The 12,778-nt window shown below is 40.2% G+C and overlaps 1 protein-coding gene across 4 annotated transcripts in view; it reads left to right on the top strand.

Moving 5' to 3' along the window:
- CADPS (calcium dependent secretion activator) overlaps positions 1-12,778 on the top strand; it is a 567,121-nt gene that overhangs the window by 414,318 nt on the left and 140,025 nt on the right. For all 4 annotated transcript variants that reach the window (XM_069084197.1, XM_069084192.1, XM_069084194.1 and 1 more), the window contains exons 14-16: positions 6,415-6,516; positions 9,933-9,996; positions 10,875-10,998. In XM_069084197.1, coding sequence (XP_068940298.1) covers positions 6,415-6,516; positions 9,933-9,996; positions 10,875-10,998 — 290 coding nt within the window. The remainder of the gene's footprint in view (positions 1-6,414; positions 6,517-9,932; positions 9,997-10,874; positions 10,999-12,778) is intronic.

The raw sequence follows: 12,778 nt of genomic DNA on the forward strand, positions 1-12,778 counted from the left end.
GAAGGAAGGAAGGAAGGAAGGAAGGAAGGAAGGAAGGAGAAAAGAGAAAAGAAAGAAAAATGTTGCATATTCTATTATACTGGTTATCAATTCTCTGAGCTGTCTTTCCCATTTGGGTTCAAACATCATCATGTAATGTTTCACTTTCAAAACCAAGGTTTCTAATTATATTGGATTAAAACAAATGATCATCATTAATTAATGGCTCATAACATGCCAGTGATAGTAACTTAAGTAACTCATAAACTGTGCAGCTGGACTCAGGCTGTTTAATTTAACAAAAAAGAAAGAAAGAAAGAAAACACATTGGAAGTATGATTATTTGTGACACGGCTCAAGATGGGAGATTGTGAGGAGAGTGGAGATGACAGAATTGGCGCTAAGCACCCTGACAAGGTCTTGAAAAGCAACCGACATGACATCTTTCTGATCGTGCTGCCGAAAATGTCAGCTCTGTGAAGGACAGTGAGAAAATGGTTTGCCGAAAATCTGAAAGGTGAATTCCAGAGCTGCTCCTCGTGTCAGATGTAATCTAGTCTGCCATGGCTGGAGAGATGAGGGCCTGGCACTGGGGATGGGTCACCATTGGCAAGCCCTTACGGTCATCCAAGCCACTCCAAAAATGACTCGAGTTGACCCAGAGATAGCTTTTAAGTTCCACTTGATCATTGATACTCAAGAGGGAATGGTTCCTCCCCAGTGAGCGCTCAGGGAGAATGAGTGAAATATTTCCAAGGACATCATCCCTTCTTTCTCCCTCAGTCCATTGCCAACTCTCAGTCTTAATGAGATCAAAAGTTGCTGCACCCAAACAAAGAAGAGTAAAAATTTCTATTGCTAGGCTATGTGTTCATTGCTTTCCTGACACACAGTAAAATAAATGCTGGTTAATTGATTGATATAAATGAAAGGCTGCTTTATGTTTCTGTAAATTTGGGGGAGTTAGAAATGTACCATGTTAAGAGTATATTTCCTAAGCTAAGGTTTATACCAGAAAGATAATTTGGCATAATGGATACAGAGCTGGACCAGGAAGGGGAAGGAAAGGTAACAAGCCCCTATTAAGAGCCTACTGTGGGCCAAGAACTGTGCTAAGCACCTTACAGATATGTGATTCCAGTTCTGCCTTTAACACCCTGGCTAGGTGACACAAGGCAAGTCATTCAGTCTCTTCACATGCCCAGGCAGCAGGCTAATCCTTGGAATTTAAGTTTCAGAGTGGTTATTTGTTGTTCATTCATGTTGGACTCTTCTCAACCATGCCGTCCATGGGGTTCTCTTGGCAAAAATAATGGGGTTGTTTGCCATTGCCTTTTCCAGTGAATTAAAGCAAGCAGAGGTTAAGTGACTTGCCTAGGGTCACACAGCTAGTATCTGAAGCCAGATGTGAACCCACATCTTCCTGAATCTAGGCCACTGAGTGTTCCCTTTCAGAATGGTTACCAATCTGCATCTAGGGTGGGAGTTTTTTCCTAGAGGGCAAGGAATGTCATTTTCCTCTTTCTGTATCTCCAGCATTTAGCACAATGCCTGGAACATAGTAGCACTTAATAAACATTAATTTACTGACAGACTGGAGCTTCTCTACATTAATGAAATCATAGGCCCCATCCTCCACTCCTACCCCAAACCCCCTAAAAAAATCTCATCCTGGAATTCTCTGTAAATAGTGCTCATGTCTGTCTCTACAACAGTCCCAATGTGTTGAGAAAACCATAAAATAGGGTAGTTACAGTAGTTTTTTAAATGGTCCACAATCTTTGCACAAGAACATGAATGCATCCCCCGCTGAGACAACAGAAACAGTCCGTTCATTTATCTAGTTGCTATCTCCAAGACTGGGAGCTAGAAGGGACCTTAGTGGTCATCAAACTTCCTCATTTAAATAGTTTGCTAAGGTCACACAGCTCGACAGTGGTGGGGATAGGATTCAAACCCAAGGTTCTCTGACTCCAAATCCAGACCTCTTAGCTTTGAGGGACAGGGATCATAGGAGTTGGTGCCCAAAAGTATCCTAGGCACTATGTGTTCCAACATCCCCTCCATTGGTCATATGAGGAAACTGAGGCCCAGAGAGGGGGAGTCGTTTGCCACAGATTACACAGGGAGTAAGTGCCAGGAATCCTTCCTATTTCCTCTTGATACCAAATACAAAATGATTTTCACTCCACCAGGCTGCCTTTCAGGGAATGGATGATTATATAAATATCCTACTTAGCTTAAGTGCCTCCCACTGTTAGCCTGAGCTCCATAAATCACTCCTAAACAGGGAAGTGGGACCCTGTACTGAAGCAAGAATCTCCAGCATGTTAAAGAGTCCACCCACCAAATATTTTCTTTCCCTTGAAAATCATGTTGCCGCAATCCGGGAAAATGATGCCAATAAAATGTTTAAGTGAAATGTTTGTCTTTTTGATTCCATAGTGACATTTATCTACACCCACAATCCAGTATGACCAACCAAGCCACTTTTTTTTCTAAAATTTAATTCAACCAAACCCATTGTTTGAGAGACTTCAGATTTTCTTCTGAATTTGGTCTTCATTAGCATAAAAAGACAGAAATTCTATTGCCCCAAGAATGATAAAGCAAGGTCACTAGGAAATCACCCATTCCCAACCATCCCTGCTCTGAGACTGAACCCCTATAATTGCCTTATACACTGAGCTCAATCAACTTGCTTGATTTTTAATACTCTGATAATTGTATTTCAAATTAATGGGTTTCTTTTATAATCCTGTGTATTTTATGAATTTAAAAGCATTATTCTGATAAAGAGTCCATAGATTTCACAAGACTAACAAAAACTTCAGTGATGCTGGAAAGGTTAAGAAATCCTTCTGTAGGATCTCACAGAATTCACTGTGAATCTTTTTTTGATCCATGGGGATCTCCTACCAAACTTACATTCAATGGAAAAGCTATCACGTATGAGTTCTGGCTAAAGATTTTTAGGTAACTTCATAGTGCAGTGAGTAGATCATAAAACTCTGGGCCCGAAGTGATGAACTCCTGAGTTCAAAATCCAGCCTAGATGATTACAAGTTGGATGACCTTAGACAAGTTACTTAACAGGTTTGCCTCAGTTTTCTCAGCTGGAAAATGGGAATAATAATGACACCGACCTCCATGGATTGTTGTGAGATCCAAATGAGAAAATATTTGTCAAGTGCTTAGTATAGAACCCAAAACACAGTAGGCACTCTATTGATGTTAGTTCTTTTTATCTGTGTTACATGTATTTTTCAAACTCTTTTCAAATTCAATTCAACAAGCATCTATTAAATAGTTATGTGTCAAACACTGTACTAAGCACTGGAGATAGAAATAAGACAGTCTCTACCCTCTGAGAGCATACATTCCTCTAGTGAGGGAGAGAATGGGAAGAAGTAGTATATGCAGAAATGACTAAGGACAATATGGGTGCAAAATAAATATAAAGTAATTGGAGAGGGCTGGAAGGGAAAGTCACTGGCAACTGGGGGATGGGGCAAGGAGCAGGATAAGCCTTGTGAAGGAAGCAAAACATTTGAGCTAATTATTGAAGGAAACCGGGAATTTTACTAGGGAAAGAGGAGGAGGGAGAGTTTTCTTGATCCAAGTATAGCCTGGGAAAAGTCATGGAAGCAGAAGCTAGAATTCTATGTACCAACAGGGAGCTACAAGTAGATTAGTTTGGCTCAATAACATGCAGTTAATTTGAAGAAAAACAATTCTTATCCTACTTTTTTAAGGGGATGAGGTGGTGAAGGGGCAGGGAGGATATTTTATAATTATTCCTAAACTTGTCTGGAGAATTTTTTTTAATAATAGGACTATATTCAGATAACAGGATAATAGAAAGTGTTCTTTTAAATGGAAACTGATTAATTCATTACAGACTATTTAAAATGTCCCAGAATCCCTAAAGACCCCCAATTAAGCCCAAATTAGCCTTGTTGGAGCTGGACCACACATGGATTCTTAACCTGGGGTCTGTAACCTTTCAAAGCTTTTTAAAAAAAACATTTTGATAACTGAATTTGAATGTAATTGGTTTCCATTGTAATCATGTGTTTTATGAATTTTACAACATTCCTCTTAGAAGGGGTCCATGGGCTCTACCACATTGTTGGCCTCACACAAACACACACATACACACACACACACACACACACACACACACACACACACACACACAAAACTAAGAATCCCTGAACTAGAAGATCAGCTCATGCTTACAACTTTAAGCTGCGTTTTAGTCACATAATTTGGAAATATTCCTAACATTCTACTTTTTTGTAGCTTTTTTTTGTATCAGTGGGGTCTCTTTTCCACTGGTTTATCACCTTCTAAAATATCTGTATCTAAAATGTGCTTCCTATGGAAAATTCCATATTTGGCTGGAATAGCCCCTGCTTATTCAAAAATTCCTCATCAGAATAAATCATTATTTTGACCCTTTCAGCTGCTTCTTGTGACTGCCGGCTAAGGACAGATTACAAATTAGGGCAGCTGGATGGCTTCTTTCTTCTTTCACTGAGTTTCTAGGATCTCAGGCTTAGCGCTAAGTGCTGCTTCTGATTAGCAACATTGAGAGTTTCTTTAATAAAGAATGAATGATCTTATGCAGAAGACTAAGGGTCATTGTCTATTTCTCTCAATTTCACGTGCTGCTATTTTCTAAAAAATGTCTGATCTCCTTGTTGAAGATGAAAGTATTGCTTTAAACAAACCAGCTTAAGCATGTCCTACATATATATTTTTTAATTAAGTCACTATCCCTTAAATTATAAATTGCTTTCAACAAGATTTTGTCTAGCTTGTTCCCGTTCTAGAAACTAAACACTTTAAGTGACTAATCACTTTCCCCCAAATCTTGTGTGTATGTTTGTGCCTGCGTGTGTGTGTGTGCCTGTGTTTACAAGCTGTGACTGCCTGTCTCCTTTCTAAACAAAAGTTGGTTTGATGTCACAGCCGAAGAAGTTGTGTATTGTGATGAAAACATTGAGAGGATGCAACTGAATGTGTCATGTTCATTTGGCCTTGGAAATTCACGAGTTGTAAATAGAGATTCCATGCTGGAAGGGGAAAAAACATCTATTGTTATACCTGCATTTTATGAATGAATTTGGTGATTTCTCGAAGACATTTGAAGAGCTGGTCCTTTTCTAGGATCAGACAGCAATTCTGTTGTTGAGGGTTTTATTTGGTTTCTTCTTCCAAAATTTGGATTATAAGGATTTTTACTTTTTGATTTGTTTCTTTTTGGTTGGTTTGTTTGGGAACTTGGTACGGGAGAATGTTATTTTTTTTAATTGGACATTTTTTAGTCTTTAAAGAGAATTTTTTTTTCATTTTAAAAGGAAAGTTACTCGTCAGCCTTGGACAAGAGGTTCATTACAAACTTTGCAATCATTTACCAGGTCTTTTGTCTAGTCAGACTTATCTAGTGACCAGGCTTTTCCCAGGTCAGACTCAATGCTCAAAAAGTCCTATTTTAAAATAGCATTTGTTTGGCCTATATTTGCAAACTGAAAGGTGGAGTCCTAGTAGGAGTTTCTTGGTAACCCAAATCTTCTGCAAAATTGATTTCTAAGACAGACCATCCCATGTCCTGAGATGCTGAGCCCTTTGCTCTGTGTCTTGTTCAGAAGGCCCACAAATATGTGCACTCAATTCATTTCATTTCATATGGAGTAATCCTTAAAGAAACAGCACATGTTTCAATGAATTGAAAACCCCAAAGAATTGTCTTTTGTCTCTGTATCTTCAGCACCTAGCACAGGGCTTGACACATAGCTTGCATTTAAAAATCACTTGTCGATTGATTTATTGATTGTTAAAGTGTTGGAGATGGTGGTTAAAGTTAATTTTATCAGCTTATGTATCTATTTTTACATTTGTGAAATAATATTTCACGAATGCTTTAGAAACCCACGAGCTGTTCTCCAGTGAATAGATGGAGGGAGGTAGGGAGAGAGAGGGGGGAATAAAAAAAATTAATTTGATCATCTATAATTGCAGATTGAAAATTGAGCCTTTTTTAAAAGCTGTTAGCACAGAACTCGACATGAAGCCTGTCGCTCTGGGTTCTGTAACATGGGTGTGAATGTGTCACCGAGTAACCTGGAAACACAATGTCATCTGCCAACATCTGTACATGAATGAGAATTTCTCACAGTGGATGCACTGACACTAGGCTCAAGTTGACAAAAGAGTGATATTGACAAATACTGGAAGCGGGGAACATCCTTTAGACCCAATGGATGCCCATGTGCTTTTCTGTAAGTCAGGCTGGTCATTTGAGGAAGTCCTGGCCTTTCAGATGTTACACTTTCCTCCTGCAATAGATTTGACTTGAACAATATCAGATTGGGAGTCTTGAGTTGTTTCTTTCATGGTCTGCTTTTGTTTTTTGTTTTTTTCCTCCAGGCCTGATGGGATAGGAACTGTAACGGTTGAAGAAAAAGAACGTTTTGAAGAAATCAAAGAAAGACTCCGAGTTCTTCTGGAAAATCAAATCACACATTTTAGGTGAAGCATTAATTATATTTGTGGCTGAGGGGGAATAAAGGATTTTGTGATACTCCCTGTGTGACCTTTGAGAAGTCACATAACCTCTCTGAGTCTCAGTTTACTCAGCTGCCAAAGGAGATTAGACTCAGTGGCCTCTGAGGTCCCTTCAAGCTCTGGTTCCTATGATCCTATTAAGATGGGCCCAGAACGGTCCATTGATTGGAGATGTAGTATTGGTTGGACAGAGACAATCTTCCTATAATGATTTAAGGAGTAATCAAGAGATAGAGCAGGATGAAGGAAGGAGTGTTGCCAACTCCAGGCCATATTCTTTTTTTTTTTTTTGGAGGGGGAAGGTGAGGCAATTAGGGTTAACTGACTTGGCCGCGGTCACACAGCTAGTAAGTGTTAAATGTCTGAGGTTAGATTTGAACTCAAATCCTCCAGGACTAGTGCTCTATTCACTGTGCCACCTAGCTGTCCCCAGGCCATTTTTTCTCAGATGCCCATCAGGTTCACGTCTATGGAATATCCAATTATTTTTATCATACGGGCATCCTTAGTTCCATTGTTGCTGCTGTTGTGGAGTCATTTCAGTTGTGTCCAACTTGGGTCTTCTAGACAGAAATACTGGAGCGGTTTGCCATTTCCTTCTCCAGGCCATTTTATAGATGAGGCGACTGAGGCAAGCAGGATGAAGTAAATTGCCCAAGGTCACACAGCTAGTAAGAGAATCAGGGATGACTTGAACTTAGGAAGATGAGTCTTCCCTACTCCATACCCAGTACTCTATCTACTAGGCCACCTAGATATCCTTAGCTCAATTACTCATCAACAATCAAATTTTCATCTCTCTCTAAAGAGTCCACTTAATTCAATTTAATTCCAAAAGAATTTTATTAACTCCTGCTTCATGCCAGGCATTGTGCTAGGCAGAAGGGATAGAAAGAAAAAATTAGTCAGATGCTGTCCCCTGAGAGTGCACATTCTCCCAAACAGAAATTACATGTTCAAATATAAATCAATACAAAAGTCCAAACAAATACATAGCAAATTTGTGGGGGGGAACACTAAGTGCTGGTAGAATCAAGAAAGAGCTTTGCAAGGAGGTAGCCCTTGAACTGATTCTTGAGGGTAGCAAAGTATTCTGGGAGGTAGAGGTGAAAAGGAAATGCATCCCAAGCATGGGAGATAGTCTATGCAAAAGCTTGGAGGTGGGAGATTGAATATCGTGGACAAGGAACAGCAGCTAGGTCATTTTGGTTCAAGCAGAGAGTGCATGGGGAAGATTGAGACAGAATCAGCCAGAAAACATAACTTGTAGCCAAATTGTGAAGGGCTTAAAATATCAAATGAAGGAGTTTTCATTTTATCTTCAAGGCAATTATGAAGCTAATAAAGCTTCTGAAACAGGAAAGCAATATAGACCTTCCCTTTAAGAAGATCATTTTGAGAAGCTGTGTAGAGGTTGAATTGGAGAGGGGAGAGACTAGATGCAAGGAAACCAACTAGGAAGCCATTGCAATAGTTCAGGCAAAAAGTGATGAAATTGGGGCAGCTGGGTGGCACAGTGAGTATAAACACCGGCCTCGGAGTCAGGAGGGCCTGAGTTCGGATCCGACCTCAGACACTTAACACAAACACAAAAAAAAAAACCTAGCCATGTAACCTTGGGCAAGTTACTTAACCCCAATTGCCCTCCAAAGGGCAAAAAAAAAGTGATGAAATCCTAAACTCAGCTGGTGGCACATGGCGAGTGAGAAAAGAGAGTAAATGTGAGAGGGGTTGCCAAGGTATGATTAAAAAAAAAGACTTGACACTCAAAAATTATTTGCAAATGATGTCAGTTCTCCATTTTGCTTCATATGGAGATACTAATTGCAAACCTGTAAAGGAGGAGAGTCATCTGAGTCCCCGTGATGGACTTCCCTCTCCCCATACAGAAATCTGTCTCCCCATTTAGGAACAGACAGCAGACAGCCTAGTTATGTGGCTAGGCAAATGCAAGGAGGGGACAAAAGACATACCTGTCTCGATGGCTTGTAGGTTCCCGCCTTCTCACAGGATAGCCAGTCAGCCCAGCTCTCTTGGCAATAGGAATGCAACAATAGATTCTCAGGGCATTGGCTGATCCCCGAGACAAATGAGCATTCCAGGAAGCTGCAGAATATATTTCAGAACATTGGACTCCCAGGGAGTCAATTTCTGTGCCAGTGCACTCAATGGCACTTGGTGGGCATGAAAGTCACTGGAGTTTTCAAAAGTGCCTAACTTGCTCCCGGAGAGTATAGCATTAGCCAATATTTATTGAACACCAGCTGTGTAGAGGACATGGTGCTGGGCAGCGAAGGACCAAGTGCCAATAAGCAAACTAATGAATTAAATGGAAACACCTAAAGGATCTCTATGGGCTCCATCATGCTGTATGAGTTTCCTTCAAGACTCAGTTCACCTCCTCCATGAAGCCTTTAATAACTCTTCTAGGGTTATTAGAACTCTGCCTCAAATTAGCTTTTACGTGCTTCTCTGCTTACCAGATCTTTCCACTAGTAGAATGGAAACTCATGGACAGCAAGTTCTCTTATTTGCTTTTGTCTCTGTATCCCCGTTTGCTAGCACTGCGCCTTGAACGCCGCTGAAGCTTAATAGATATTGGCTGATTTTGTTCTTGAGCATGTATCTCTATTGTCCAGGTTAGTTCCTTTGTTTTCCATGTAAGATGCACTCCTTGGTTAAAGGGGCAGCTAGGTGGCATAGTAGATAGAGTGCCAAGCATGGAGTCAGGAAGATACATGTTCCTGAATTCAAATCTTGCCTCAGACACTTCCTAGCTGGATCACTGTGGGCAAGTCACTTCACCCTGTTTGCCTCAGTTTCCTTATCTATAAAATGAGCTGGAGAAGGAAATGGCAAACCTCTCCAGTATCTTTGCCAAGAAAACCCTGAATCGGGTCATGAGCAGTTGGACATGACTGCGAGGACTGAGCACCACCACCACCACCAATAACAACAATGCTTAGCTAAAGTCAACAGCGTTTGGAGGACTAAATGGATTTTGCCTGAGTTGAACGAATACCTCCCAAAGCTGACACTTGTAACTGATGCATAGTCTTACCCAAGCTAACAAAAGATTATCCTTTCACCATAGAAGCATAAAACAAACCTTGTTTAATTTACTGAGCATTTCCTACTGCAGACAAGACTGCCACTCAGCCTTCAGTCATCACACACACACACACACACACACACACACACACACACACACACACACACATCCTGTGCGATTCAGTATTAACATAACATAATGTGACAGATTAAAGCATTTTCAGCACCTCTGAAGGAGTTGCTATAGGAATCAAATTGTAGGGCTCTCATATCTTGGTGCTAATTATCACATGTATTTGTGCTGCCTAAAGAATCTATATCTCTTTCAGGTATTGCTTTCCATTTGGCCGACCTGAAGGCGCGCTAAAAGCTACACTCTCTCTTTTGGAAAGGGTAAGAGTGACAGTTCAAGACAGGTTGGATATCTAAGGTACAGGAGCCTTATTGTAATAGAATATTGTTGTCAAATGATTTTATTTATGAGCTGAATGCCGTCTAGATTATACCAAGCATCTGGGTGAAAACTAAAAGACAGCCCTAATTCCAGATGCTTTAACAACAAAATGTCAAACATCTGGGTATCTTCTTTTTCTTCCCCCTCAAGTTTACATACATATAATTAACATTAGACTTAACCCAGATTTGAACAAAATAATGACTTAGTGATGGGGTTTTTTTTTCTGTTATGTGGATGGACTTTTGCCATCTTACTTATGCATGATAGTAACATTTTTAAAATAATTCTAGTGCCTACTTTGTAAATGACTATGGAAAATAAATTATGTACCTTTCCATGGAAACTTTTCAAAGCTTCTATAAATCTGCAGTCTCATCAATATGATTTCTGCATTCATCCAAATTGTACAGATCACAATTCACACGTGCCTTCTCATCTTGGTATATTTTTACCTATCTCCTCCCATAATTCCTCACTGGAGGGATACACTCAAGTTTTGGGGGCCTTCCTACTCTAGCCCTTTTACAATGCTATAGGCCCCCAGGCAACCAGACCATGGCCTATCCATCTGTCATCCCTCATTCTTACATTAGGAACTCACCTCCTTTCCTGGTCACACATTTCCTTGTTCAACAAATATTATGCCACTTTTTGCACACAATGTTAGGGGAACATTAAAAATGGAATCAACATAGAATCCTGTAAAGCCATGCCCATGCCCAGTAAGTTCCAATTCCCAATTTTCTTTTAGAAATGTGACTGAGTAATGCATGTGAATTCCCTTCTTGCTCCCCTTTTCTTTTCCCATCTGAAGGTTTTGATGAAAGACATTGTTACCCCAGTGCCACAAGAGGAGGTAAAAATGGTCATCCGTAAATGCTTAGAGCAAGCCGCATTAGTCAACTATACTCGTCTCTCAGAGTATGCCAAAATTGAAGGTAAGGCTACCTTCTGTCACCAATCTTAGACTAAAATTTTGATATGTTCTCTTGGGAAGATTTCTGACTTCTGGGTATTTAAATCTACACACACACACACACACACACACACACACACTCCACATTTATCAAGCACCCACTATTTGCAGGTTCGATGGACTAGACTAGGAAAACAAAGACAAAAATGCAAAACAATCCCTGCCTTCAAAGAGATTACATTCTTCTGAGGTGGGAAGGGGAGGGGGGAGCAGGGAGAAGCTACAACATATAAATAGATAGATAAGTAATGACATAATCTGAGATAGAAAAGTGTTCTAAGGACCCAACTGAACATATTGAATTGGCCACTAAACTCACCTGACAAGTGACATGATGCCTGGTTGTAGTTGAATAAAAGATCAAAAGCCTGAAGTTCAAAAAAAAAAAAGCCAGTTTACTGAAAGAAAAAAACAAAGGGGGGGTGGAATTAATAGCAAATATGAGATAAAGGAAGTCTCTTCTAAGGCTGGGTATGTTTGGCATCAAATACCTGCCCTGTGAAACATTTAAGGTTTGCAACCTTTGTTACTGGAAAGAAAAAGTGGAACAGGTGACAGATGATCACGAGTAGTGTCCAAGAAAGGATGAATGAAGGAGACTCACCTCAAGTCTGCTTTCACTATTTCTCCTCCCTTGAAAGTGTCTTCCTCTTGTTGGTGTTTCTGAATATTTTTTTTTACATAATGATAATAGATGACCTAGTTCTCAGATGGTCTTGGGAGTTACATGGACCTCTTTCACTCTAGGCTTCCCAATCCTTGGGTGGCTGAGACCACAAGACCTTTAAAACCAGTGAGAAATAACCCTTCCTGCCCATCTAATCATCCCTTCAAGTTGATTTCACCTGTGGAGTTATGGTTCTCTGGGCGGGGTGGGAGGCTCCGAGTCCCAAAGGTATAACTAACTTTTCATTGTTACCTTGTCGGCTGCTAGAGGGAGATTTGAAAAAAGCCCACCCAGCTTGATGGATGTGTAAGTGTATCAATGTGGAAGGTCTGTGTGCAAAACTCAATGTGCATTCTGGATTCAGATTTTTTTCTCACATGTGAAACATGGCAACTGACTAATGCAAGCAAACCCACATTGTTTGCCTTCGGGACTTAAAAAAAATTAACTGACCAACCTCCTGCCAGAGTCCTTGTTTCCTTAGAGGAGTAGGTAAAGATTGTGTCAAATTTTCAGTGTTCTGTACATTACATGTCCTCCCTTTTTTCAATTTTGTCTGTCTGACAATGCAAATTGTGTACCAGTGGTAATGAATTCATTGTTATGCATCCAGTGAGAAACACTTAAGAATTGGGCACTAAAAGGATGTTTATCAACTCTTGACTTGGTAATGAGTGACAAAAATAGAGGAGGAGGAAGAAGACCGACCGTTTCAGTGCTGTATGATCAGCTGATTTTGCCAGCGTTCACCCTCACAGGAGATGACAGTTGGTTGTATTCTACTGAAATGGGTAACCAGAGTAGGCGAGAATGGAACAGGACTTGGATCCCACCCAGCACTGGTATCACGGCAGCTGCCTCCCTCCGTAGGTCTTGGTTGTAGATAGTACTAACCTTTCGGTAAGATCTGCTCTCTTCTTTCAGATAAATCTATGCCCCCTCCCTAAAATAAATGAATAAATAAAGCAAACGTTCAGATCTGTAAGTAAAAATGCATTCATTTCCAAAGTAGACCAGCTAGTTTGTACTTTCCTTTTGTGCCTCAATTCTTCTCGGTTGTGTTAATTATCTTTTG

This window comes from Petaurus breviceps, unplaced genomic scaffold (assembly GCF_028583685.1).
Source record: "Petaurus breviceps papuanus isolate PSGF00001 unplaced genomic scaffold, PetGlider_PUasm1.0 174, whole genome shotgun sequence".
NCBI lineage: Eukaryota > Metazoa > Chordata > Mammalia > Diprotodontia > Petauridae > Petaurus > Petaurus breviceps.